This window comes from Oryzias latipes, chromosome 9 (genome assembly GCF_002234675.1).
Source record: "Oryzias latipes chromosome 9, ASM223467v1".
Taxonomy (NCBI): domain Eukaryota; kingdom Metazoa; phylum Chordata; class Actinopteri; order Beloniformes; family Adrianichthyidae; genus Oryzias; species Oryzias latipes.
The window spans coordinates 4,197,599-4,221,249 of record NC_019867.2 but is presented as its reverse complement, the minus strand read 5'-3'; the positions used below and the strand labels follow the sequence as shown (position 1 = coordinate 4,221,249).

General features: G+C 41.8%; 1 protein-coding gene across 3 annotated transcripts; it reads left to right on the top strand.

Annotated features, from left to right (window-relative positions):
• Positions 1 to 1,021: 1,021 nt before the first annotated feature.
• Positions 1,022 to 22,978, top strand: gak (cyclin G associated kinase). Of its 3 annotated transcripts, XM_020705713.2 has the most exons (31): positions 1,022 to 1,376; positions 5,524 to 5,585; positions 5,695 to 5,754; positions 6,412 to 6,526; positions 7,697 to 7,839; positions 7,916 to 8,041; positions 8,927 to 9,016; positions 9,108 to 9,243; positions 9,641 to 9,753; positions 10,900 to 10,978; positions 11,744 to 11,861; positions 12,680 to 12,688; positions 14,022 to 14,071; positions 14,189 to 14,337; positions 14,827 to 14,949; positions 17,273 to 17,406; positions 17,480 to 17,674; positions 17,764 to 17,881; positions 17,997 to 18,076; positions 18,651 to 18,844; positions 18,919 to 19,080; positions 19,277 to 19,443; positions 19,544 to 19,565; positions 19,653 to 19,793; positions 19,890 to 20,084; positions 20,206 to 20,346; positions 20,426 to 20,512; positions 20,601 to 20,849; positions 20,931 to 21,079; positions 21,183 to 21,359; positions 21,453 to 22,978. In XM_020705713.2, exons 1-31 carry the CDS (start codon positions 1,235 to 1,237, stop codon positions 21,552 to 21,554), a joined length of 3,828 nt encoding a protein of 1,275 aa, XP_020561372.1. In that variant the 5' UTR covers positions 1,022 to 1,234; the 3' UTR covers positions 21,555 to 22,978. The 3 variants fall into 3 exon arrangements, with proteins under 3 accessions (XP_020561372.1, XP_020561371.1, XP_011477119.1); XM_020705712.2 differs by having other exon boundaries at positions 19,544 to 19,793; XM_011478817.3 differs by lacking the exon at positions 12,680 to 12,688 and having other exon boundaries at positions 19,544 to 19,793.
• Positions 22,979 to 23,651: the final 673 nt, after the last annotated feature.

Below are 23,651 nucleotides of genomic sequence, written 5' to 3'. Positions count from 1 at the left end.
GAAGTCCAATAAAGTACTTTTTAAATGTACATAATTTTACATAAATGTGCTTTGAAGAAAGTTGCTTAATGTTTTAATTCCTGAAACAACAAAAGTCCGTTATACTGTAAGTTTCTGCTTCCAAAAACCTGATCAACTTATTTTTTGACATAAGAACATGTGTCTGTTGTTGTTCCTCTAGCAAAAAGTAGTGTGCCTGAAGTAGATTTTTTAAGTATACTGAGTATATAAGTACAGCACGAGTATAGCAACGTGTTGTGTAGTAAGTATACTTACTGAATACTTCTTCAGTTAGTATACAGATAGAATATAAAAGGCATACTTCAAGTCTACAGCCTCACTTTTAGTATAGACTATTTTTAGTACATTTAAATAGACTTATATTTTCTAACGGTTGTTTAAATATAATAATAGTAATAATAATATAATAATAGCGGGGTGAAAATATAATAAAAAGCAAATCAAAACATTCACAACATTAGAAAAGAAAGCAAATGTTTTGAAAATCACATGAGAGCTCTGGGTGCTTTATTTCCTGTTTGTTTGTTGTCTTTTTTGTTTGTCTTTACTGATAAACTTGGAAAGTTACAAATAGATCTGTTTGCTCAAGAAAAAAAGGTTTCCAGGTATGTGCCACACTTGTTGACTTTTTTGACACACAACCTTTCTATCCAGTAGATGGCGGCAGAATAAATGTTTTGTACAAGTTCAAACACTTAGTGTTGTTAATATAATGTAGGACCTGGTTCCAAAGACCAACCTTTATCTACAGAAAGGATGTTAATAAAAATGTGATAAGTACCTCATTTTTTCTGATCCATTCATATATCGTATATATTAACATACTTCTCTGTCGAGTTTTTTTTTTTCGTTTTTTTAAATTTATTATTATTATTATTTTATTTTTTATTTAATAATTTTTGTCCGAAAATGCGTTTATTAATACTCTTAATATTAATATAATCTAATTAAAATGTATTGTATTTTATTTTGTGGGTTACAGTCACATGACTGAGTCGTGCCTGACGTCACGACCCTTTCCGGAAGCCCGCACTGTGATGATGGTGGCCTCGTAAGTCTGGGAACAGGAAGAGGATGCTTTCGTCCACTGACAGATTAATATTACCCGATTTTTCAAACGTTGTGACAGAATAACCTCCCGTGGATTCTTTTTTTCTGAGCTGGGAGGGGTTTACGTCTATTATCCCCCCTTCTGGAAGCGGCCCGGATAAATATGTCACTCTTCCAGTCGGCACTTGATTTCCTCGCCGGGCCCGGTTCTACCGGAGCAGCCAGCAGGGACCAGAATGACTTCGTTGGACAAATCGTGGAGCTCGGAGACATGAAATTAAGGATCAAGCGGGTGATCGCGGAGGGTGAGTTCGGTTTACATTAGCGTGGGAAAAGCTGCCTCTTCTGTCGGAATGCTAAGTAGCCGAACAAGCTAACAGGTTAGCAACAAAGCGCAGTGTTGGGAAAGTGTATCCGTAAATCACCGACTAAACACGAATTTAGAGTTTTGTTTGACCAGATTTAGGACGAATTTCATCTGATAAAGGATAACACTTCAATTTAAGGCCGTTTTTTATGTTTCTGTTTCCTGTCTCTGTTGTTGATTTCTGTAATTATCATGAAGTTCTCATTAAAATTAACCGCAAATATGAAAGACTTCCCAAATTGTCACCCAACGTTGAATAAAAACAAGAGCAAAATGAGAATTTGATCAGTGTTAAAATCAAACTGCTGTTCTTTTATTATTTATTTAAGGTTAATGGTTAAAACATGCATCTCATTGACATTCACAGCAGGTAAATAAGATCTAAGAGACAGTAAAAGTAAAGTTACTTCTACAATGAACGAAGACTCATTTAAATAAATACTTCGAGAGTAAAAAGGAGCTGATATCAAAACCACCAGTAAAGTACTTACTGACAGTACTAAACTGCTCGTATCCAGCCATTTTAGTAAGAGGAATCTTAGGCTGGAAAAATACAATGCAAAATATTAGATTTCTGGCAATAATGAACATTTTTAATCATGTTTGTTAAACTGATATCCAAAATGTGATATTTAATATTTTATTTTTCTATGTTAAAGATGAAACACAAAGTATTTTGTATTGTTCAGTCTTTTAAAAAAGTATTGTTTTTTGACTGAACACATTTGTTTTCCTTCCTATATATTTATTTTGATAAATATCAACGATTCTACTAGGCAATTTTTTAACTTCAGATGTTGTTTATTACTATTATTCCGTCTTTGATGTATTTAACTATTTAAACATTAAGATTTTATGTATTTGTATTTTTATAGTATTTGTTTTAACTGCTATCCCAGTGGGATGTTTCAAAATAAATCATAATTGTAGTGAAAGATTACTCTTTCACGTTTGTCGGTCCCACCAGTAGTTCTATATTTTATTTTTCAAAGTAGCATAGATTTTAAACATAATATAACAGGATGATGTCAGGTACTGCAAATCTTCCTTCTAAAAGCTTTGAAGTGTGGACAAACACGATGGAACGTTTAGGGTCGAGATCTTTTTTTCTTTTGCAGCAGAAAGACAGGAAGACATGTGATCCCTGCAGTCACCAGGTTACATTCTCAGTCACAGCCACTTAGATGTGAAAACTATAATTATGCATAAATGTAACAGCTGGTTGTTGGCCCTAATGTTTGTGATTGTCACACAGTCAGTTTCTCTTTGGTAGTATAAAATCTGTCCATAAAGATAAAGATCCACCAACTGTGGATGTAAAGATCCAGAATGACGTGTGAGTTAAGAACAGATTCACTCATCTCTTTGGGAACTGTACTCCCTTCATGCTTGGTTTGTCCCTTTTTGTTGTTATTTAGCCTTAGTGAATTCTATGTTTTAATTTCAAAATCGAACACTTCCCGTGAAAAAAGGGACAGGGATGTTTTTCAGAACACATGTTGTTTGTTCGTGTCGATTTTTCATGCTTTCATTCCAGCTCCCACATCTCATATTGGTTACACTGGTTTCAGTTGTTTAGATTCGGTTTATTATTGACAAATTCTTAATTGATTTGCTTTCAATTCACAATTTCATGTCATTAATGATTCCTGATTATTTTACATTATTTTCTTTATGTTTTCATTTAAAACCAACTCAAAGCAGGTTTTACATAAATAATAATATAAAAATTTAATCATAGAATCATAATTTCTTACAATAATAACAACTAGCCAATAGCAATTTTCCCTGGAAATAAAAATACAATCAATATCTCAAAGAAAATCAATTACTTGATTTAAGTTTCTTTCTTTTTAGCAAAAAATCAATGTTTGATGGATAAATCCCTAAATGTATGGCTTTAAGTGATTAAGTGAAACGATTGCAGTAAATATTTTTTAACTCTCAACGTCCAGAACCACTTTTTTTGGTGATGTAAACAACAGAAACAGGAAAAAATGTTTTCTTTTCTTCAGTTTATATTTGAGTGCTCTTGTTTTAAACTGTTATTGGACTTTATGTCTTCTGGTTTTAGATATTCAGACATCTCCTTTTAAGTCTGTATTTTTATAATGAATTTTGAGAGACACACATCGGCATCATTTCATTATACACTGCAAAAAAAGAAAAGTTCGTAGAACTTAAAATTGTAAGGCAACAAACTTCGGTAAAATTTTGAGTTAAGGACCTAAACTCAATATTTTAAGTTTTGTGTTGGAGTTTTCAAACTCATTTATGTAAGTTCTTCTAACTCAGTTGTAAGTTGTATGAACTTAAAAGTTCAAGTTGGATTAACTTTGAATCGTTATTTTGACCAACTCAGATGTAAATTACAGTGACCTAAAATGTCACTTAATCCTAACTCTGAATCTTAATTTTTCAGAACTCTGGCTTAGATGTACAAACTTAATTTTTTAGGCTGTAACAACTGTAAATTCCAATTATTGGTGATTTGACCAAAGGTTGAAATAACTTAAATTTGAGTTTTAAGAGCACCTCTGTTCTTGACTTTGGATTCCGCTTCATAATCACACATACTTTATACCCTACTGCATTTTCATATTTCCACATGCAACCCAGATCTTTTCAAGATCATTAAGGCACAGGTAAGCAGTCACAGCTTACCCGCATGTGTGCAGCAGGACAAATAGTTACATTTGACCATACTCTGTAACTAGAACAAAATGAGGAGTATCACTTTTCTTCACAGCTCCCTAACTCAAGGTGTGGGAATCAACACTTCCCATGAGTCTTAGTTGCCATGGGCGGGGCTAAGGCCCGGTTCACCAAAACGTCTTTTACAAAATGGCTGGAGCCCTGGGGGGTATTCCAGAAAGCAGGTTATAGTTATAACAGTAACTTTAAGGCTAAGGAAGTTGATAACCTCAGCTTTGGGTTCCAGAAATGGAGGTATGTTTCGGGATATGTCAAGTTGCCATAGCAACTCATGCTCTGAACATAACCTGGTCTGGAGCAGGTTTAGTTGAAGGTTAGTTTGTTTTCAGAGAGGTGAAGCAGCATGACGTGTCCATTTGAAGATGATTTAGTGGATGAAGAAGTTCAGATAATACTTTTTCCACCATGAGAGGATGATAAGACCACATATGGATGTTGGAAAGAAACTTTATACTTTGATGTAACTTCATTATTTACTTCAGTTTAGATAAATTATTTGTTTGCTAAGTCAGCTTAAAGATAACACGTAGTTTTCAGACAGTTATTTTACTTTCATTCAAATTAATTCAATTAGGTAGGTGTAACTTTGATGCTGCTGTTAGATCGGCACCGCAAGGAATTGTGGGATACAATGTACTTTATGTACTTGCTAATACTTATGTCATTAAATAAGAGTTAAAACTTCTGCAGACGCTTCTTGACAAACCACTCAATCAGTGGACAAAACCAACTCCAAAAGTTGGCATTCCCGCATTTCACAATTAAAAATGATAAGTTCACAGAACTTTATCACACTGTAATGAAATGCAACGTAGATATATAAGTACAGACAACTCAATAAATAATGTTGAACTGTACGACTAGGAAACTTGCTAGTTGAACAAAAAGAATTCAAAATTTGAACCATTTCAGTTTTGACTATATGCTGATGTTGGATTTTCCTGATTATTATGACTTTATTTCAGTTTTAAATTACACTAACTGATTCGTCTCAAGCATTTTAGATGCTGCAAAGGAGGAAATTGCTTAAATCTGTTGCATAAATTTCCTCCTCTCCTCCACTGAAAAGGGTTTGCTTTGCTTTGCTCTGGTGTTGTGCTTTTGTCGAAGGAGGCACTTCAGCTTAAGCCATCGGCTGATGAGGCCGCTCTCGAAGATATTAGCCTGACTGCAAAGCTTTGTGGGAGTTTCTGTTCCTCCCTGTGATGACGGGATCCGTTTCCCCTGCAAAAGCAGAACCATGACAAATTCTGGTTTGTGTCGCTAAACGATAGCAAAACACGGACCAATAATCTGCCTGTAAATGTCATATCAGGTAAATCAAATATTAACTTGTCTTTAATGGTTTTTCAAAATGTCTTCCTCCAAAGGTGGATTTGCCTTTGTGTATGAAGCTCAGGACTTGAGCGGTGGCAAAGACTACGCTCTTAAGGTGAGATGGAAATGTCGATTGTCTGGAAACCCCCAGAATAAATGTGATTTATTGACTATATCCTTTTGAGATCTAACAGTTTGGGTGTTTTTCTTCATTTTGTGTTCAGAGATTGCTGTCCTACGAGGAGGAAAAGAACAAGGAAATCATCCAGGAAATCTGCTTCATGGTATCCTTTAACATCTGTGAGGACGTAAAGCTTTCAGAGAGTTTTCACTATTCAGTGAATGTCATGGGAAAAGGTGAAAAGGTTCCTGAATCATTTGAGGTCTACTTTGTAATCAGCACTAAAGGAGATGTTGGCTTTTATGAATTGTTTCCTAAACAGGGGCTTTTTTGTTTGGCCGAAAACACGTTCAGAGTCTAACTAAACAAGTGTAACGCATAAATGTGTTAATTAGTGTTTAGCTACGAGTTGAAGGTATGCTTGAAAGCTCAGACCTGGAGCACTGCTGGGTATTTGGGAGCGTCGTTTTACAAAACTCCCAGGTCAGACAGAGCAGTTCAAAGGAGCTGGTGTGCTTTATCCGGCCCAACTGGACACTGCGGCTCCTGTTCGCCGACGCCGTACGCTCAAGTGTGGCTGTGAATCCCCAACGCCAGAATGAACTGCTGCTGACTTCAGCGGAGAGTATAAAAAAGAAAAATCAAAGTAGAGTTTAGAAAATGACCCATCTGATGTAAGAAAACCATGTAGGAAATTGGAACTACGTCTTCACAGAGGTTAAAATGAGGAGGGATTTGAAGAAATAGTCGCTTCTGAAAAGCACATGCAGAAGTAAACTTTCCGGTGTGAAGGTTGCCCCTTGACCTCCTGACTCCCCAGAAAAAACTGTCTGGTCATCCAAATGTGGTGCAGTTCTGCTCCGCTGCTTCCATCAGCAAAGAAGAGTCTGACACCGGGCAGGCGGAGTTCCTGATCCTCACTGAGCTGTGCAAAGGTAAGGAGTCCAGTGGTGCATGCATGCACGCCATCAGAGCAGCTGTCTGTGCAGGACTGAACGCTCACAGGTTCTGTTTTCTCCTCTACGTCTGGGTTTAGCTCAGTTACAGCACGCCTGCTTTTTCATTTAGCAGAATTGTTATAATGACTGATTTTATTTGAAAGCAGCACATCGTTTAAAAGAACAAAACTAACCAGAGAGATGTAGAAATCTAAAAATCTGGAGTCAGAAGAGTCTGGAGTGAGGAGGTGAAAAGAGGAAGTGAAGTGGTATTTCTAAAGTTAGAAGGAAATAAGTTCCAGCAGCTGAGGGAGCAGAGAAAGAGGATGGAAGAATGCAGGAGGCTTAGAAGCTAAGCAGAAGGATTTGAACCTCCACCCGGAACATAACCGGGAGCCTGTGGAGCTGCAGGAGAACTGGAGGGATGCGACGAACAGAGGTTCTGCTGAGGAGGCGAGCTGCTGAATGCTGGACTGAAATTCAGGAGTGAGACCAAAGAGAAGAGAGTTGTAATAATCCAGATGAGGCGGTGGACAGGAACTGCAGGGGGGGTGAAAAGACAATGTACTATCATAACCATATGTGTGTTTGTGTGTGTGTGTGTGTGTGGGGGGAAGGGGGTCTAAGTGAATCAAGAGAAGCTGTAGGTTTTAGTCAACAGAAAGTCTGAGCCAATGAGAAGCTCCTGAGTCTTATCTTAAAGTTTACAGTGTTTTCATATCTTTATACTTGACTCTGAATAGGAGGGTTTCTTTATGCCAAGAAGCATGGGTTTTTATTTGACATCATAAATTCATTTATTTAGCTTAATGTTTGTGTTTTTATATGAAGCTACTTTTTAAAAAGCTTTATGTTTTTTAAATATACAAAAAAATCAGAAAATCCCTTTTTTTCCCTGTATTCTGGTTCTACTCTCCATTTTTAGGACACTGCCAGCGTAAAATGATTCCTTATTCTAATTAAACAAAATGATCCTACAAATGCGTACCAGGGCCACCGTCAAATAAAATCAAGAAAAAGCATTTCTCTCATTTGTGTGTAAACTTTCAAATGTATCTGACAGCCCAGTAAAATCATTAAGGCTTAAAAACAGCTGCTTATCGTTGTAATGGCAGAATTCCGTTTTGTGACGCTGATCTTCTCCTCATTGCTGTGTTTTTGCTTCAGGTCAGCTGGTGGACTTCGTAAAGCGGGTGGAGCAGAGAGCTCCTCTGTCATGCGACACTGTGATGAAAGTCTTCTACCAGACTTGCCGCGCCGTGCAGCACATGCACAAGCAGAAGCCTCCGATCATACACAGAGACCTCAAGGTTGATCCCCAGGACCAGCGTCTGCCGTGTCACATGCCTTTGGGTTTAAATCTCAAACAAAACTGATTTGTTGCAGATCGAGAACCTCCTGATTAGTAACCAGGGCACCATCAAGCTTTGTGACTTTGGCAGCTCCACCACGGTGTCACATTACCCCGACTTCAGCTGGTCGGCACAGAAAAGGTCCATGGTGGAGGATGAGGTACCTTCATGCATTCTAACAGAAACTGAGGTTTTCTAAAAGAAAAAAAATGATAAGGGTCATTAAATCCTACCAGTATATAGATATATAGTGACTGTTTTCCTGCATTAACAAAGACCTCCCCCCCAAGCATTACCCCACAGTTACAATTTAAAAAATGATGTCTTTTCTGGTATTTGTACGGAAGGAAATAAAGTGTGCAGCACTAAAATGGGTAAAAACTCAACCCTAAGCTTTCCCAGCTAAAGAAAAAGGACTTTTTAGGCAAGAAAACGTTCTGTAGGCTTTTCACGCTGAGACTAGTAACTTCTCTAAAAGATGTCAGCAAAAGAAAAGTGGAAGAGTGTGAAGATTTCCTCCTGAAGGCGGCAGCAATCCCTGTTCTCTGAATCCCTTGGGTATGAAGATGACGACACTCGGGTTTGTTAGGAGGGACAGACGACATGTTCAGAATCCTCAGCGGATCTGCGGCAGGAATCTCATCAGAACCGGTGCAGAAAACAGACATATTTGATCCAATTACCCACACTGATTGACCCAGCTGATCATGTTAATTCCATAACCAAACCGGCACATGCTCCCATAAAGTAGTTTAGCTGCAGATGACCTTCACATCCAGGACATCCGAGTTGCTAAATGCAATTTTTTCCCCTGCTCATGTTTTGGGAGTAACGGTGAATAATTCTTAAGAAAAAGTTTTCAGGATAAAAGTTTGAAAAAACAAAAATGTATTTTGATTTATTGATTGTTTTGACTTTTTTTGAGGGTGCTGTGATTATCAAGTTGGTCCAATAATTTATTTATAAAACAGAACATGGAGGGATTGAGCAGAGCCTATTTGAATAAATGTCATATGTTTTTTTTAAATGCATTTATTCTTTTTAGATAACGAGGAATACCACTCCAGCGTACCGCACACCAGAAATGATTGATCTGTACTCCAACTATCCAATCAATGAGAAACAAGACATCTGGGTCAGTCATTTTCTTCTTATGTATTTCTGTTGAAATCTACGTTTACAGATATAAAACCTCAAAGTCTGTGTTTTTGTGCTCCGTCATCCAGGCCCTGGGATGCATCCTCTACCTGCTGTGTTTTAAGCAGCATCCCTTTGAGGAAGGAGCGAAGCTGCAAATAGTCAACGGAAAATACTCCATTCCTCAGAATGACGCCAAATACAACGTGTATCACGATCTCATTCGTACGTTTTACCAAACTATCTATCGTAGTCAGACTTTACTTAAACAGTGTGTAAATAAACAACTTATTAAGATTTTTAAGACTGTTAAAAGTAGAAAAATAGTGTGTTTACTGTTGTTGAATAAAAAAAAACCTCAGAGATTAAAGTAATGGAGTTTAAAATAAAGTGAAGTGTTCTGGTGCCTTGGGTTGCACCTGTGTAATGTTATTCGAAACAGAAAGTACATTTCTTAACCCGTGATGAAAAGAAGACGTGCGTGTAATAGAAGTAACTTTTACAACCAAAACCATGTAAACTTGATCAACAACAAGTTGTGTTTTCTGAATTGTTTTGAAAAGGTCGATTTTAGTCAAAGTGGTCCTTTTGTCTCCATGTCTGTCCTCCTCGTCTTTCCCAGGTGCCATGTTGAAGGTAAATCCAGAGGAGCGTCTGTCAATCACAGAGTTGGTCAACCAGCTCCAGGAAATAGCGGCAGCTCGCAACGTCAACCCCAAGTCTCCAGTGACAGAGGTGTGTTTCCCCCCAAAAGCTGCTAGAAAAACATCTTCAACAAGCAGTTAAAGAACCCGGCTGGCTGGTTCATAGGAGCACAGCCTCAGTGTCTTCCAGCCTTTACGCCAGGACACTAGTGACAGGCAGATCACACAGACCGCGTCCTGTTAGTTTGTGTAAACTTAAACACACACTCTTGAATGCTCTCAAACTGCTAATATAGTTACTTTTTTAAGGCTCTCCAGACAAACACAGTCTGTGGAGGCCACAAAGGAGGCTGTATTCTCTTCTGCTGGCTCCTCGTTTCCCAGCTAACCCAGATCAACAACCTCCTTAGTGTTGTTTTTCTGACAAACATGAAACGGTGGTAATCTTGACTAAATTCAGGATTTCTCTTGAACCTGGCAACAACAGAGACTCTTGAAATTCTCACCACAGCTCCTCTCGTCCCGAAAACGTATCCTAAAATCCTCACTTCTGGCTGATGTAAGGCTGAGTTCACATCGTCAAAGCTCTGGGTTTTTCTCTGACTTTATCAATGCTTTGGTCTAGTAAATATGTATGTCAGAGTTCCCACGGGCAAAATTGAATTTGAAAGAAAATGTTTGGTTTGCACTAAAGGACAAATGAAGCCACAAAGTCCATCTGAATGTGTAAAAAGTGGAGTCACAAAGATTGGACGTGTGCGCTGGGTAAGGGGCAGGTTTGCTGTTTGCTCATCTGATTAGGGCTAAGAAGGAGTTTCCTGGATTTAAGAAGATTACAGTCCTCCTCCTCCTCTTCTCTCCTCTCAGTTGGCGTTCTGCAGACATATGGAGAGGCAGACTGATGTAGCGGGGAGAGAAAAACGTGTGAAGACAGGAAGCAGAGATGGAAGAAAGATTTTTACACAGGGATGCTCGGCTGAAAGGAAGAGAAGAACTCGGGGAGCTTTCTTATTTTAGCCAATAGACTTCATTTTTATTACCTCTGGTTGGAACAGAAAGCGGAAGAAAAGTCATTTGTTGTGGATTTCTTCGACATTTAAAAAAAAAATCTACTTTAAAATCTTGCAGGCCAACTTTCTCAGTCCTGCTGGCATTGGGCTTGATATTTTGTTGGGATACAATGTTGACCACGTACTACTGTTGGCGTCCGGTGTATGACGGGTACGAATGTCTGCAGCTCCTGGAGCAGAACGGAGGCTTCGGCAACAACGGAGCGCAGCCGTCCACTCACATCCATAACGTCCAAAACAACACAGGTAAGAACCCGTTTTCATGACTGCTTAAAGACAGGAACGTTGTTTGTTTTCATGGCATTATTGCAAACTCCCAGAAGCCTTTGAGGTTACCGAGCCATCGTAACCAACAGTCAGTGTTACAAAGGTTGTAGCTCAGTGATCTTAATCCCAGAAGTGTGAGGTCCAGATGCATTCCAGTGGTCTAATGTGTAACTTTTTAACTTCTTTTTCCCTTTCTAGAGTGTCGGTTAACATTTAAAGCAGACACAAATGAAATACAGATACAAAACAGCAGCGATTTAGTTTAAAATAGTTAAATTCAAATCAAACTTTATTTATAAAGGACTTTTCATACATTTGTAGCACAAGGTGCTTTACAGAAAAAAAATACATTTCAAACTTTAAAAAAAAATGATAAAAACGCATTATGAGGCACAAAATGAACATATAAATAAGAGTAGAAATAGAATTATTATTTGGAAAGGCCAACTTTAAAAATGTTCTTAACGTGTATTTAAGGTTGATCTTGACATTCCTGTCCATAGGTGTGATTTCACGCTCACAGCTGCGAGCTCCATAAGAGGATTTCGGCACTTGTAGTCAACCATCTGTCAAAGCAGTGTTTCCTTTCCTTTACTCTGGGCGATCAGCTTTAAGTGCAAGTTGTCGTAACTCAGTTTTGAGCTCAGGATCTGCAGCCTTCCGCTCAGATCGCCTCCCACACTCTTCAGCTCGGCGCTAATGCTGGCGTTTGTCAACATTTGCGGTTTTTGTCTCAATGCCCAGGCGTGTACGATCCTGATCAGGCGGGCAGCGGCCTCTTGGATATCCTGAGGGGGGGGACGGAGCGTTTCCTGACCAACATAAAGGACACGTCCTCGAAGGTCATCCAGTCAGTAGCCAGGTGAGACGTTGGTATTCTTGGTTGCAGTTGAGTCTTTTTTTTTAAAAGCTTTTTCTGTTTTGATATTTGTAACTTGCTTCTCCTTTAACAGAGGACGGACTTAAGTTCTTACAATTTTGAATATCTCTACCTTTAGCATTGATTACTTTAAATATTCATGTTTGCAGGGGCCGCTGAGACGTTACAAGCACCACATTGGTTGCTAAAACATTGATATTTCCATGTCCACAACCATCTATAATCCCTCTTCAGTGTAGCACGTTTGTTTTCAAACAGACTGAGCTGCAGTTTACCTCCACTGCTGCAGGTCAGTGGATTAATCTAGCCTGAGCGGAGGCAGCAGGTGACCTCGGCAGTGATTGTTGACCTGCAGACAGGTGGAAGCTCAGTTTGCAGCTAAAGCCTCAGTCACAAATGCCCTTACGGGTGGATACAGGCTGTCTGCGGGTGAAAAACTGGCAAACCTGCATGAGGGACACATCAAAAATCGAGTGAAAATGTTCACGCACATTTTTTATCTACGGTCATTCTGTAAGTGACAGATCACAGAGAGCATTTGTCCAACACTTAAGGGTGAAGTAGGTGGGAAGCAGGCGAGTCATATAGACTCTTAAAAACCCACAGCCCCTGTATGGATCAACCCACAGTATGGGTGCGTGTGACTAAGGCTTAAAAAGAGACATTTTGGTGTAGTCTGATGTTCCTTTTCCTTCATCCATCACCACTTTGTTCCATCTCTTTGTTCATTATTTCTTTCTTTTTTTTGTTTCTTGTTTTTTGTCCCAATCTTTCATGGTCCCACTGTGTCCACCACCTAGCAACGCAAGGTAAATACGGGTCGGTGACACGCATCGAGTCACCAATGACTTTATGTACTCTTTAGTGAGTGTTTTTGATTTAGAGGAGCTCCATGTGCCGTGTTCTTCATTAGAGCTGGCTGATCCTAACCCCACATGATCATTCAGGTCTGAGTGAATGCTTGCATGGTGTGGACGTCGTCGTCGTCACGGGAGACGGGACTCTCCGTCAGGAGCAAACACGCAATGACTTAAAGAGTGTTGAGGCGGGGAAGACAAAACCAGCGTCCAAACAGGGACTTTGTGTGTGAGAGTTTGAGGCGGGTCCCCAACATCAAAAACCCGTCGTCATGGGAACAAATAAAGATGGCAGACTTCATATTTCTGTCGGGGAGGAACCTGTGCACATGATTCATGCAGAAGGCAGGACCTGCAGGACGATATTCAAAGAAATTAGAGGAATCCCTCGAGTGCGACGTTTGCCTGCATCCTAAAATACATGAACTAGTTAAAAATGATCTGTTCACTCTCAGGAAATAATCAAGTAAGAAGGAGCCAAAACTGCAGGAAGGTTTTAAGATGGTTTCATTAATGAAGGACTGATGTCTAATTCTTAAGTGCCTTTTTTTTATATTATGCAATGTAGGTAAGAATCAGATAAAAGAATGTTATAATAGAAAATGTAGAACTCCATTTTTCCTTTTTCAGCTTTTTAGTTTTCTGTCTTGAAGGAAATAATACACTTTGCAATAATACTGGGATGATATTCATCAAAAAAGTAAGAAGAAGTTTTTGGTTTGTATTTCCGTTTTTCCTGTTCATGAACATCTGTACATTTTCTGCTGTAGAGGCAAAGAGTTTGAATTCTCTGTTGGTTGAAAGCATCCGGATGAATGTTTGAATGAAAATCCTCAATAATTTGAACTCTGCTTGAGTAACCATTGCAGCTACATGCGTCTTAACCAGCATCACTTGTTTGTCTTTGAACAGCCCAAAGTTTCCGTAATCAGCTTCACTGTTCTGCTTTCTGTACTAAATGAAAGGATGCGTTAGAACTCTGTGTGGGGCTTGTTTTCTCACCATGTGGGGCTGGGGCTGCATTTGCTCTGAGATCCATGAAAGCTAATTGTAGAAGATTTCCTAACGTCTACAAGCAGCCGGCAGGGGAACGCGATCTGGCAGATTCAAGCTGCATGAAAACATTGAAAGAGACTTTTAATTTCATTTGTTGAAAACACCCTTAAAGTAGATATTAATGATGTCTTTAAAATATGTGTTTACTTGTTAGGTTTATTGTAGTTAGATTCATAATTAGTGTTCATTTCTCTTTTTACCTTTTATACTATTCCTATTCCTTTTACAGTTACGCCAAAGGAGACCTGGATATTTCCTACATCACCTCCAGAATAGCAGGTGTGTGTTTGAGAAATCCTTAAGAAGTGTTTTTAAAGCTCTTTGTTGATTTGTAGAAGAGACCGTCTAAATGCAGCTGAAGTTCTACTCTGACATGTGGTGTTTGTTGTGTGTCAGTCATGTCTTTTCCAGCTGAAGGGGTGGAGTCAGCGATAAAGAACAACATTGAGGATGTGCGTTTGTTCCTGGATTCGCGCCACGCCGGACACTACGCTGTGTACAACCTCTCCAAACGATCATACAGGCCCTCCCGCTTTCACAACAGGGTACGTGTGTGTGTTTGTGTGTGTAGCTCTTTTTTCTTTTACTCCATGTTTTTCTTTTGTTAGGCATCAACCTATTGAAACATTTAGGCCTGTCATGGTTGTAGCTTGACGTTTTCTTTTATTATTATTTTTTGAATTTTATTGACCCACTTTAATGAAAATGTTCTGTTTGTTTGTGTGTGTTTTTAACATGTTCTTGTGGCTTTTTTCTTATGATGGAGGACGTAAATTAAGAAAATTAAGCTCAAAATTCAGTTTCCGAGTATTTCTTTATTCAAATCATTGGGAAGCAGGATCAGATCAGTTTGAAAAAGAGCATATTTGTGATGTAAAAAAATTCCCTGGTGGGTCGAATCTCTCTGCTCCAAGCTGTTTCCAGCATGTGTAGTTCCTGCAGCAGATTTAGAAGCACTCATGCAAAAACCTTCTCCAAATTTGGGTGACTGCTGACCGTTTTTTGTTTGTCTGCATCATTTCTGTGTGCTGAAGGTCTCGGAGTGTAACTGGCAGGTCCGCCGTGCCCCAAACCTCCGCAGTCTTTTCAACGTTTGCAAGAGCATGCATCAGTGGCTGAAACAGGACCAGAGGAACATCTGTATAGTGCACTGTCTGGTGAGCATGGGTGTCCTCTAGGGCTGAAACGATTCCTTGAGTTACTCGATTACAAAAATTCCTCAAGGCAAAAACTCTGCCTCGAAGCCTCGTTAAATTCCTATGACGCGCACTATACGCGCGGTGCAGGGATTTGATTGTGTCACACGGACCGTTTATTCACACGGACCTTTTGAATTTAGTTGGCGCGATGGCAGAGAATAGATCTATAAATAAACGGCAGAAATTGTCTAAAGTGTGGGATCATTACACACTTAATAAAGAAGAGAACAAGGTGCAGTGTCTCTACTGCAAAATAGAACTGGCATACCCGCGTGTGCCGCCGGCAGCGAGCAAGGGGCGGCGTCAGAGTCGCTGAGCATTTATGTCCAGACAGAAGAGAAATCCTGAGTTTACAGCTGCAGAATGAGGAGAACATTTCTGCACCAGTTCTTTGCCTCGTTCACACCCAACATGATTCGTGTGCTTTTTCAATATTACTTCAATGTGGAGACGTGATCAAAAGTCCTGCAGTATGCGTAAAGCATCGGCGTTGCATGAATCTCTAGCAGCAGTGCATTTATAGGCAGCTATAGGTAGCTCCTCCCACACGGTTTCTGTAACACTTTTTGACAAATGTCGAGCAGCGAAAATAAATCAGAATGAGTTGCTTGTTGAGAAGCTCAATGACATGTGAGCATGTAGAGTTGCTCTTATCAAGGTAACCAACGACATCCGCCTGAACACTGATGATGGCAAAGTCACTGTCTTAATCCTGCTAGACCTGAGTGCTGCCTTTGATACTGTTGATCATGGGATCCTTTTGCACAGACTCCAAGACTGGGTTGGCATCTCTGGATCTGCCCTAAGTTGGCTCAAGTCTTATCTGGAAGACAGGAAATACTTTGTTGAAATTGGGAGTTGTGTCTCAGACTACATGGCCTTGACTTGTGGTGTGCCCCAGGGATCGATCCTGGGACCCCTTCTGTTCAACCTCTACATGCTGCCACTAGGGCAGTTAATACGCAGTAATAACATATCTTATCACAACTATGCAGATGATACTCAGATCTATGTGTCACTGACAACAGGTGAATATGGGCCAGTGGATTCACTCAACCACTGCCTCCAACAGATCAGCGCGTGGATGCAGAACAACTTTCTCCAGCTAAACTCAAACAAGACCGAAGTTATTATTTTTGGCCCACAGAAACAAAGAGAAAGTGTCAGCAGCTACCTTCATTCTCTGTCTCTTAAACCCTCAAATCAAGTCAGAAATCTAGAGGTAATCATGGACTCTGACCTGAACTTTAACAGCCATATCAAGTCAGTAACATCAGCGGCATTTTATCATCTGAAAAACATTGCCAAAATCAAAAACATAGTGTCAAAGCCAGACCTGGAGATACTTATTGATGCATTTGTCTCCAGTAGGTTAGACTACTGTAACAACCTGCTCACCGGCCTCTCCAAACGAGCCGTAAAACAGCTTCAGTACATCCAGAATGCTGCTGCTCGAGTCCTGACCAGAACCAGGAAGTATGATCACATTAGTCCTGTGCTCAGGTCTCTGCACTGGCTCCCTGTACCTCAAAGAATAGACTTCAAAGCAGCTCTGCTTGTGTACAAGTCTCTCCGTGGCCGAGCACCAAAGTACATCTCTGACATGTTAGTGCCATATGAACCATCTCGTACTCTGAGGACCTCAGGGGCCGGCCTCCTGTTGATTCCCAGAGTCAGAACTAAACAAGGGGAATCAGCGTTTCAATATTCTGCAGCTAAAATCTGGAACAGCCTCCCTGAAGTCGTAAGACAGGCCTATTCTGTGTTCATGTTCAAATCTAGACTTAAAACATTTCTGTTTAGCCGTGTATATGACTGAAAAGTCCTATCTGCACTTTTCTTTCCTTTCCTTCCTTTATTTTTAAATCAATTTTCAATATTTTTCTTTTCTTTTAAAGTCAATTTTACGTTGATTATTTCTATGATGTATTGTGATTTTAATGCATTTTTCTGTTTTGTGAAGCACCTTGAATTACTTTGTGTACGAATTGTGCTATACAAATAAACTTGCCTTGCCTTGAGTTTAAAGATCGTCTTTACGTTTAGTCATTTAGTTGAAAACCATCATTTCTGGCTGTTGTCACCAAACAATTCAATCATCAGAGTGACAAAGTGTTACCTTTTCAGAGTTTAACCAGAAGCTAACCTCCATTTAACCTTCAGGACGTCTTGCAGTGTCTCCACCCACACAGACGCATAACTCCATGAACATAATTATGAATTTATCTGCAGATGTCGAGGCCAAAACGTGAAGCACAATCTTCTTCTTTTCCTTCTGCAGGATGGCAGAGCCGCATCGGCCGTGGCGGTTTGCTCCTTCCTGTGTTTCTGCCGCCTTTTTACCACGGCCGAAGCGGCGGTCTACATGTTCTCAATGAAACGCTGCCCACCTGGCATAGCACCTTCACACAAGAGGTACGAACGGACAGCGGGGCTGCAGGTTTGCTTTGACACACACTTTGACACACACTTTGCTTGTTCCCATCAGGTACATTGAGTATATGTGCGACATGATGGCTGAGGAGCCCATCGTCCCCCACAGCAAGCCGGTCACTATTCACTCCATCGTCATGACGCCCGTGCCGCTGTTCAACAAGCAGCGCAACGGGTGCAGGCCGTTCTGTGAGGTCTACGTCGGAGACGAGCGGGTCCTCAGCACATCGCAGGAGTACGACAGGATGAAGTACGTCTGCGTCTCGCTTCAGAGGGCCGTTGAGCCTCCCGTTGTGTTTATTTAAGACATAATATCGCTTCTGTGTTCTTCCCCTGCAGGGACTTTAAGATGGAAGACGGGAAAGCAGAGATCCCCCTCAACGTTACAGTTCAGGGAGACGTGCTGGTCGTGATTTATCATGCCAGATCAACACTGGGAGGACGTCTACAGGCGAAGGTGGAAAGACGTTCGGCTTATGGACGTTTGGAATCATCTAGTTTAGACTCGTCCGATTCAGTCTTCGGGATAAAAAAATATATACATTTTTAAATCTCCAACTTTTCCGTTTCAGATGGCATCCATGAAAATGTTTCAGATCCAGTTTCACACAGGATTTGTTCCAAGAAACGCAACCACCGTCAAGTTTGCTAAGTATGTGCTAAAGCCTTGATTCTAAAAAAAAAAACTGTTTTATTTCAAATGTCAGCTATGAGCGGCATTGTATGGCCTTCACGTTATTCCAGTCAAAATTTGCAAACAACATGGGAACGCCACTTTTTCAAGCTAGCCACGTTAACGTGGTTAAAAATCAACACCTTCTATAGGCAACGTTTTTTTCCCCCAAATGATGCTCGAGGTGTTAGGAGGAGATGGGCAGAAATCCCATAGGAGGAGTTTAAATTTGTCGAAGGTGATGTTTTTGGAAGATTCTAGGCAGCCTCCCTTCGAGGTCAAAGGTCATCACAACTTCTGTTATGGCTGTATCTCTTGTATGCCACAACATGGCTGCCAAGTTGCAGGTCCTTTGGCCATCCCATAGTCATTTAAAAATGTTTCTAGATGTCATTCACGATGCCAAAATTCCTTTTCTCTGGGCACTAGGTATTTACAAATTTTGATGAGTTTTTGAGTATGTGGCGGGGACATAGTTCTTGCTCAAAGGCGCAGTGAGAAAGAAGGATTGTAAAAATAATCGGGTCCTCTTTTCCGTGCGTTCTCCTCTCAGGTATGACTTGGACGCCTGTGACATTCAGGAGAAGTACCCAGACTTGTTCCAAGTCCACCTAGACATTGACGTGGAGCCCAGAGACCGACCCAGCACCAAGACGCCACCATGGGAGGGCGTGCAAACCAAGGGCCTTAACCCAAAAATCCTCTTCTCATCTCGGGATGAGCAGCAGGAAATACTGAGCAAATTTGGTCGGTGCCTTTTCTGTCCTTTATTTTGTTTTAAATTTTCCTTCAAACCAAACATTCCTCCTTGATCACTGCAGGAAAACCGGAGCTTCCACGGCAGCCGGGCTCCTCTGCTTCTTATGACTCCGAGTCCCCACAGCCAGCTCAGACTCCAGACGATGCCAGCACAACAGAACCGGAATCTCCCGTCAGCGGCGACGGCAATCCCGCCAACTTCTTCCAAACGCTGGACTGGGAGGGTAAGGTCTGAGGGTTCTTTTTATCGAATCCACGAAACACTGACCCGTACTTTGTGCCGTTCCTAAACAAAGCATCAAATTCTTTGAAGGTTCGACATCCTGTTTCTTGTCGAATCGGGGAAAACGACCTCCGGTTCACTTTAAGCAAACCAAATGTGTCAATCTGAATACAGAAAATAACCATCTGGATTTGCAGATTCCCGCGGCACTCAGGATGCCCCAGACGACCAAAGAAGAGGGTCCCTGAACACCCAGGAGGACATGAGTGACCAGTCAGACGAGGAGTCGTACTCCTACTCTGCCCCAAGTGCTGAGCCCCTGTCACGTGACCAAAGCGAACACCTATTCGATGCCGACTTCCAGGTGACTTTTATATTTTATGTTGCGATCCCCTTGTAAGACTTTTAAAGGCGAACCAAAACATAACTTCTGTGTTTTTTGTTGTTGTTTGCCTCTCCCCCAGACCGCACAGGAACCTCCTGCCGGTGACACCGCTGACCTCCTAGGGTTAAACTCCGACGCTGAACCTCCCTCTGCGTCGTTAACCTCCTCGTCTGCTCCTCCTCCTGCAGAGCAGGGAGGAATGAAAGCTGCTTCCAGCAACAGCGATCTTCTGAACGACCTGTTTGCACCTCCTGCAGGTCAGACGGGTGCAGTACAGGAGGATTTGTTCTTCAGCGGGCCAGCGAGTGAAGCCACTTCAGACTCAAAACGTACATATTCACTTTTTTGTTGACGCCCTTTTGTAATAGCTCACACGTCTCTTTCACCTTTGATGCTATTTGTAATACGTCTGTTCTTTGCTGCAGCTGTGGGCGACCTTTTTGACCCGTTCGGGATGGGCTCCGGCTCTGGCGTCGGCTCTAGCGTCAGTTCGTCACGGCAGACTTCGGGAACGGACCTGTTTGGAGACCTGTTGGGCTCCGACAGTTCAGCGACCAGCGGGTTCAGCTCGGCTCCCAGCAATCCAACCCCTGCTTCCAACAGCAGCCTTTTTAACCTCAGTGAATCTCTCATTTTTATGCTCATCCTTCTCGGTTTTTTTACTACCCACACCGGCGACGATTGTCCCGGTCGACGTACGCACAGAAAAATGCTAATGCCTGATCCCTTTGTCTGTTTTAGCGGATAAGGTTGTGAAAGACGTTCCTAAGATGACCTCATCAGCCAGCCAGCCGGACCTGCTCGGGGGGTGGGACAGCTGGACGGCTGGCGGCACCGCTGGAAAGAGCACCGCCGCTAACAAACCTACTTTTACCAACACAGGTGGGTGAAAACCTCCTGAAGGCCTTGGTGAATGGCCGATTTCTTCACTCCATAACATTTCCGTCTTTCTGCTTTGCAGCTTCTGGTATGTCGTCTATGTCAAAAGCCAAATCTCAGACTTTTGATCCGTTCGCCGACCTTGGAAATCTGAGCTCCAATTTGCCAGGTATGAATGTGTCAGAGTTCAGAAATGATCTAATAAAACATTTTCTGAATATGAATTTAGCATTCATGGTCCTGTCTTTGTGTTTCAGGTTCTTCCAGTGGTCACTTTTCCAGGCCTTCCTTTAGCACAAAGCCTTCCTCAAAGCCTCAGACTCAACCCTGGCAGTCTGACAAACCCATTTCAGCACAGAATAAATCCTGGATGTCTGCGTCTGGATCAGCACCGCGAGGAGCCGCTCCGCCTGCTGCCACACAGCCCACCAAACCCAATTACAACCTGAACTTCCCAAGCGTCATTGGTGGAAGAGAGGAGAGGGGGGTCCGAGGGCCTGGGTTCGGTAAGAGGAGCCGATCTCCACTTCGGAGACTTCTGAGTGCTTCCTCGCTGCATTACGCTTTTGCTTTTCTTTTTGATGCAGGCCCCAAACCAAAGGTGAAAGCCAGCGATTTTGAAGACCTGGTGTCCAACCAAGGCTTTGCTTTCAAGCCTGATAAGAGGGGACCAAAGACCATCGCTGAAATGAGGAGACAGGAGCTGACAAAAGACATGGATCCCCTCAAACTACAGGTGTGCAAAGTAAACGCCATGAAAAACAATTGCTGGACAAATTCAACTTGAACAGAAGTTTTATCTTTTTCGCAAATCTGTCCAAATGTTTTTCTTCTCGTAGATTCTGGACTGGATTGAGGGGAAAGAGCGAAACATTCGGGCGCTGCTGTCGACGCTTCACACGGTGCTGTGGGAGGGGGAAACTCGCTGGAGGCCTGTGGGCATGGCCGACCTCGTGACCCCGGATCAGGTCAAGAAGTGTTACAGGAAGGCGGCGCTGGTGGTCCACCCAGATAAGGTAGTGTTTCCTAACCGCCTGGAGCGGCCCGCTGTTGTTGGGATGGATTCGATGTCTGCGTTTGCTCAGAATCTCCCCTGTGTGTCTGCGCAGGCGACGGGGAAGCCTTACGAGCACTACGCCAAGATGATCTTCATGGAATTGAACGACGCCTGGTCGGAGTTTGAGAACCAGGGCTCCAAAGCACTCTTCTGAACCCCCGGCCCGGTCCTCAACACAAACCCAGACCATGCTGGACTGGATTTGGTCTAACCAAGCAAGAGTCGAACTGCAGCCGGCTGGACAGGACTAAGCCCACATTGGGCCTCAGAGCCTCTGAGAGGCGTCTTCTCTGCCATTCCCTCCTCCTCGTTTAGCTTCCATTGTTTCTGCAACCATCAGTAAAAAAAACAAACTTCCTGCCTCACGTTTGACAGCAGCAAAATATTGTCATCAACCTCTTTGCAAACTCCCCAACTGCCCGAGTGGAGAGTAGAACGGTTGACAATCACACCGAGAAGAGAACATGGAAGAAAATAAAACAAAGAGATGATCCCATCTTTATCTTTGCAAAAAAGCAGCCTGTATTTCTGTAGCTCACTGATGAAGCACCAACAGCTGCCATGAAGGTTTCCAAAAATCCTCCAAAAGGGAAGGTTTGAAAATCATTCAAAACCTTTTTTTGTTTTTGTTTTTTACATTCCAACCACAGCAAATGAATGGCAAACACTGAAAAAAAAAAGACATTGTGAAACTGTTTCAAAGTGCTGCTGCTGCATTTCTTTGGGTCACTGCTTGGTTGGGGTCCTGCTGACACTAATGTTGCTGCTACTACCTTCAGAGTCACTGCTGCACAAGTTCCTATGAGACTGAGAAAAAAACACAAACCTCCGTTCCGTCTTTGTGTCTGTGGATCCAGGCCGGCCAGTCTGTTGTTCTTGAAGTGCCCTTTTGATGACAACAGCGGCTACGATGATGTGTAGCTGATGGCACGCTCTTTGACGGGGGGCGTCTGAGAAGAGCGGGGTGGATGGACTCCATTCCAAACCAGGGTAGTGCAAAAGGGCGTCGGCTCTTACTGAAGTGCTCTTTTTACTGTAGCAGAAACCTTCTCGACTCGCCTGCAGGTGCAGCTCATCGGCGCTCTCAAAGGCCCCACTCTAAGCTCTAATCTTTAAGCCCCACCCACCTCCGCGGCACGCCGAGACAGACTTTCTCCTCCACGACGTAGAACATGGTGATTTCATGTGGTGGTTCCTGGTTTTGGGATCATCGGTTTATTGTAAATATGAGAAAAGCTCCAACAAGTGGCTTCTTGGTTCAGCCTCTGAGGTTTGGACATCCAGCTGCAGCCTGGACTGTGTGAATGTCTTTTCTCCAGCGTCTCTCACTGCTTTGTGTCTGTATGGTTTGGTTCTGTCTTAATGTTTTTTTTTGTTGTTGTTTTTTTTCATTTTGAGACAAAGATGAAGTTATTTCTTTGACAAATTCCAGCTCCGGGGGCCAGAAAACCAGAGTTACAAGCTGAAGTGGAATGATGACAAAAAGAAACCACTCAATAGTGTTTACTAAGTTAAAATCATATTAATATGAATGTACATTTTGATGCAAAAAGATATTAAAAAATTCTTTTGATCTGAGTTTTGACTGTTTCCTGTCATCATTTGATGGAATCAGCCCAGTTTTGACTGCAGCTGTGAGTTTGTTACCAAATTTAACATCAGAATGTGGTTCTGTCAACGTGAGCAATACTCATTAGTTTATTCCAGCGCATTTCTATTTAGTGGATTCTCTTTACACCGCTTTTGCAATAGAATATGGAATCTGCTTGAGGTGACAATTTAAGACAAAATCCTCATTTTAAAAATAAGTGTCACGACTGTAGATTTGGAGAACATGGACTGGTGAAGAAAAGTCAGTCTGAAATGAGACTGCATTGCACGAAGCTTCTTAACCCTTGTGCTATCTTGTGGGGTCCAGATGACCCCACTCCCAATGTTAACGTGCCTCCGAGGCACGTTAACATTGGGAGTGGGGTCATCTGGACCCCACAAGATAGCACAAGGGTTAAAAGCCACACAAGGCGTCATTTCACCCATCTCAATAATTGATAGAAAAGCTGACAATAAGCTGCAGACATTTACAACAGCTTCAACCCAAAGGGTGCAGCGTCCTGCCTGACTGAACACACACAAAACACAACTTTTTCTTTTTTTTTTCTACAGGTTGGAAAACAATACAAGCTCATCTGTGTCCTATGGTCTAAATGAGCTCTTTGGCAGAAGTAGGGTGGAAGTGACCAGTGGTTTTACC

Bases quoted from the DNA above. Each gene is read 5' to 3' on its own strand.
- gak (XM_020705712.2), top strand. From the start codon at position 1,235: ATGTCACTCTTCCAGTCGGCACTTGATTTCCTCGCCGGGCCCGGTTCT. The intron at 1,377-5,523 runs GTGAGTTCGGTT...CTTCCTCCAAAG, and splicing joins CAAGCGGGTGATCGCGGAGG to GTGGATTTGCCTTTGTGTAT. The intron at 17,407-17,479 runs GTACGAACGGAC...TGTTCCCATCAG, and splicing joins ATAGCACCTTCACACAAGAG to GTACATTGAGTATATGTGCG.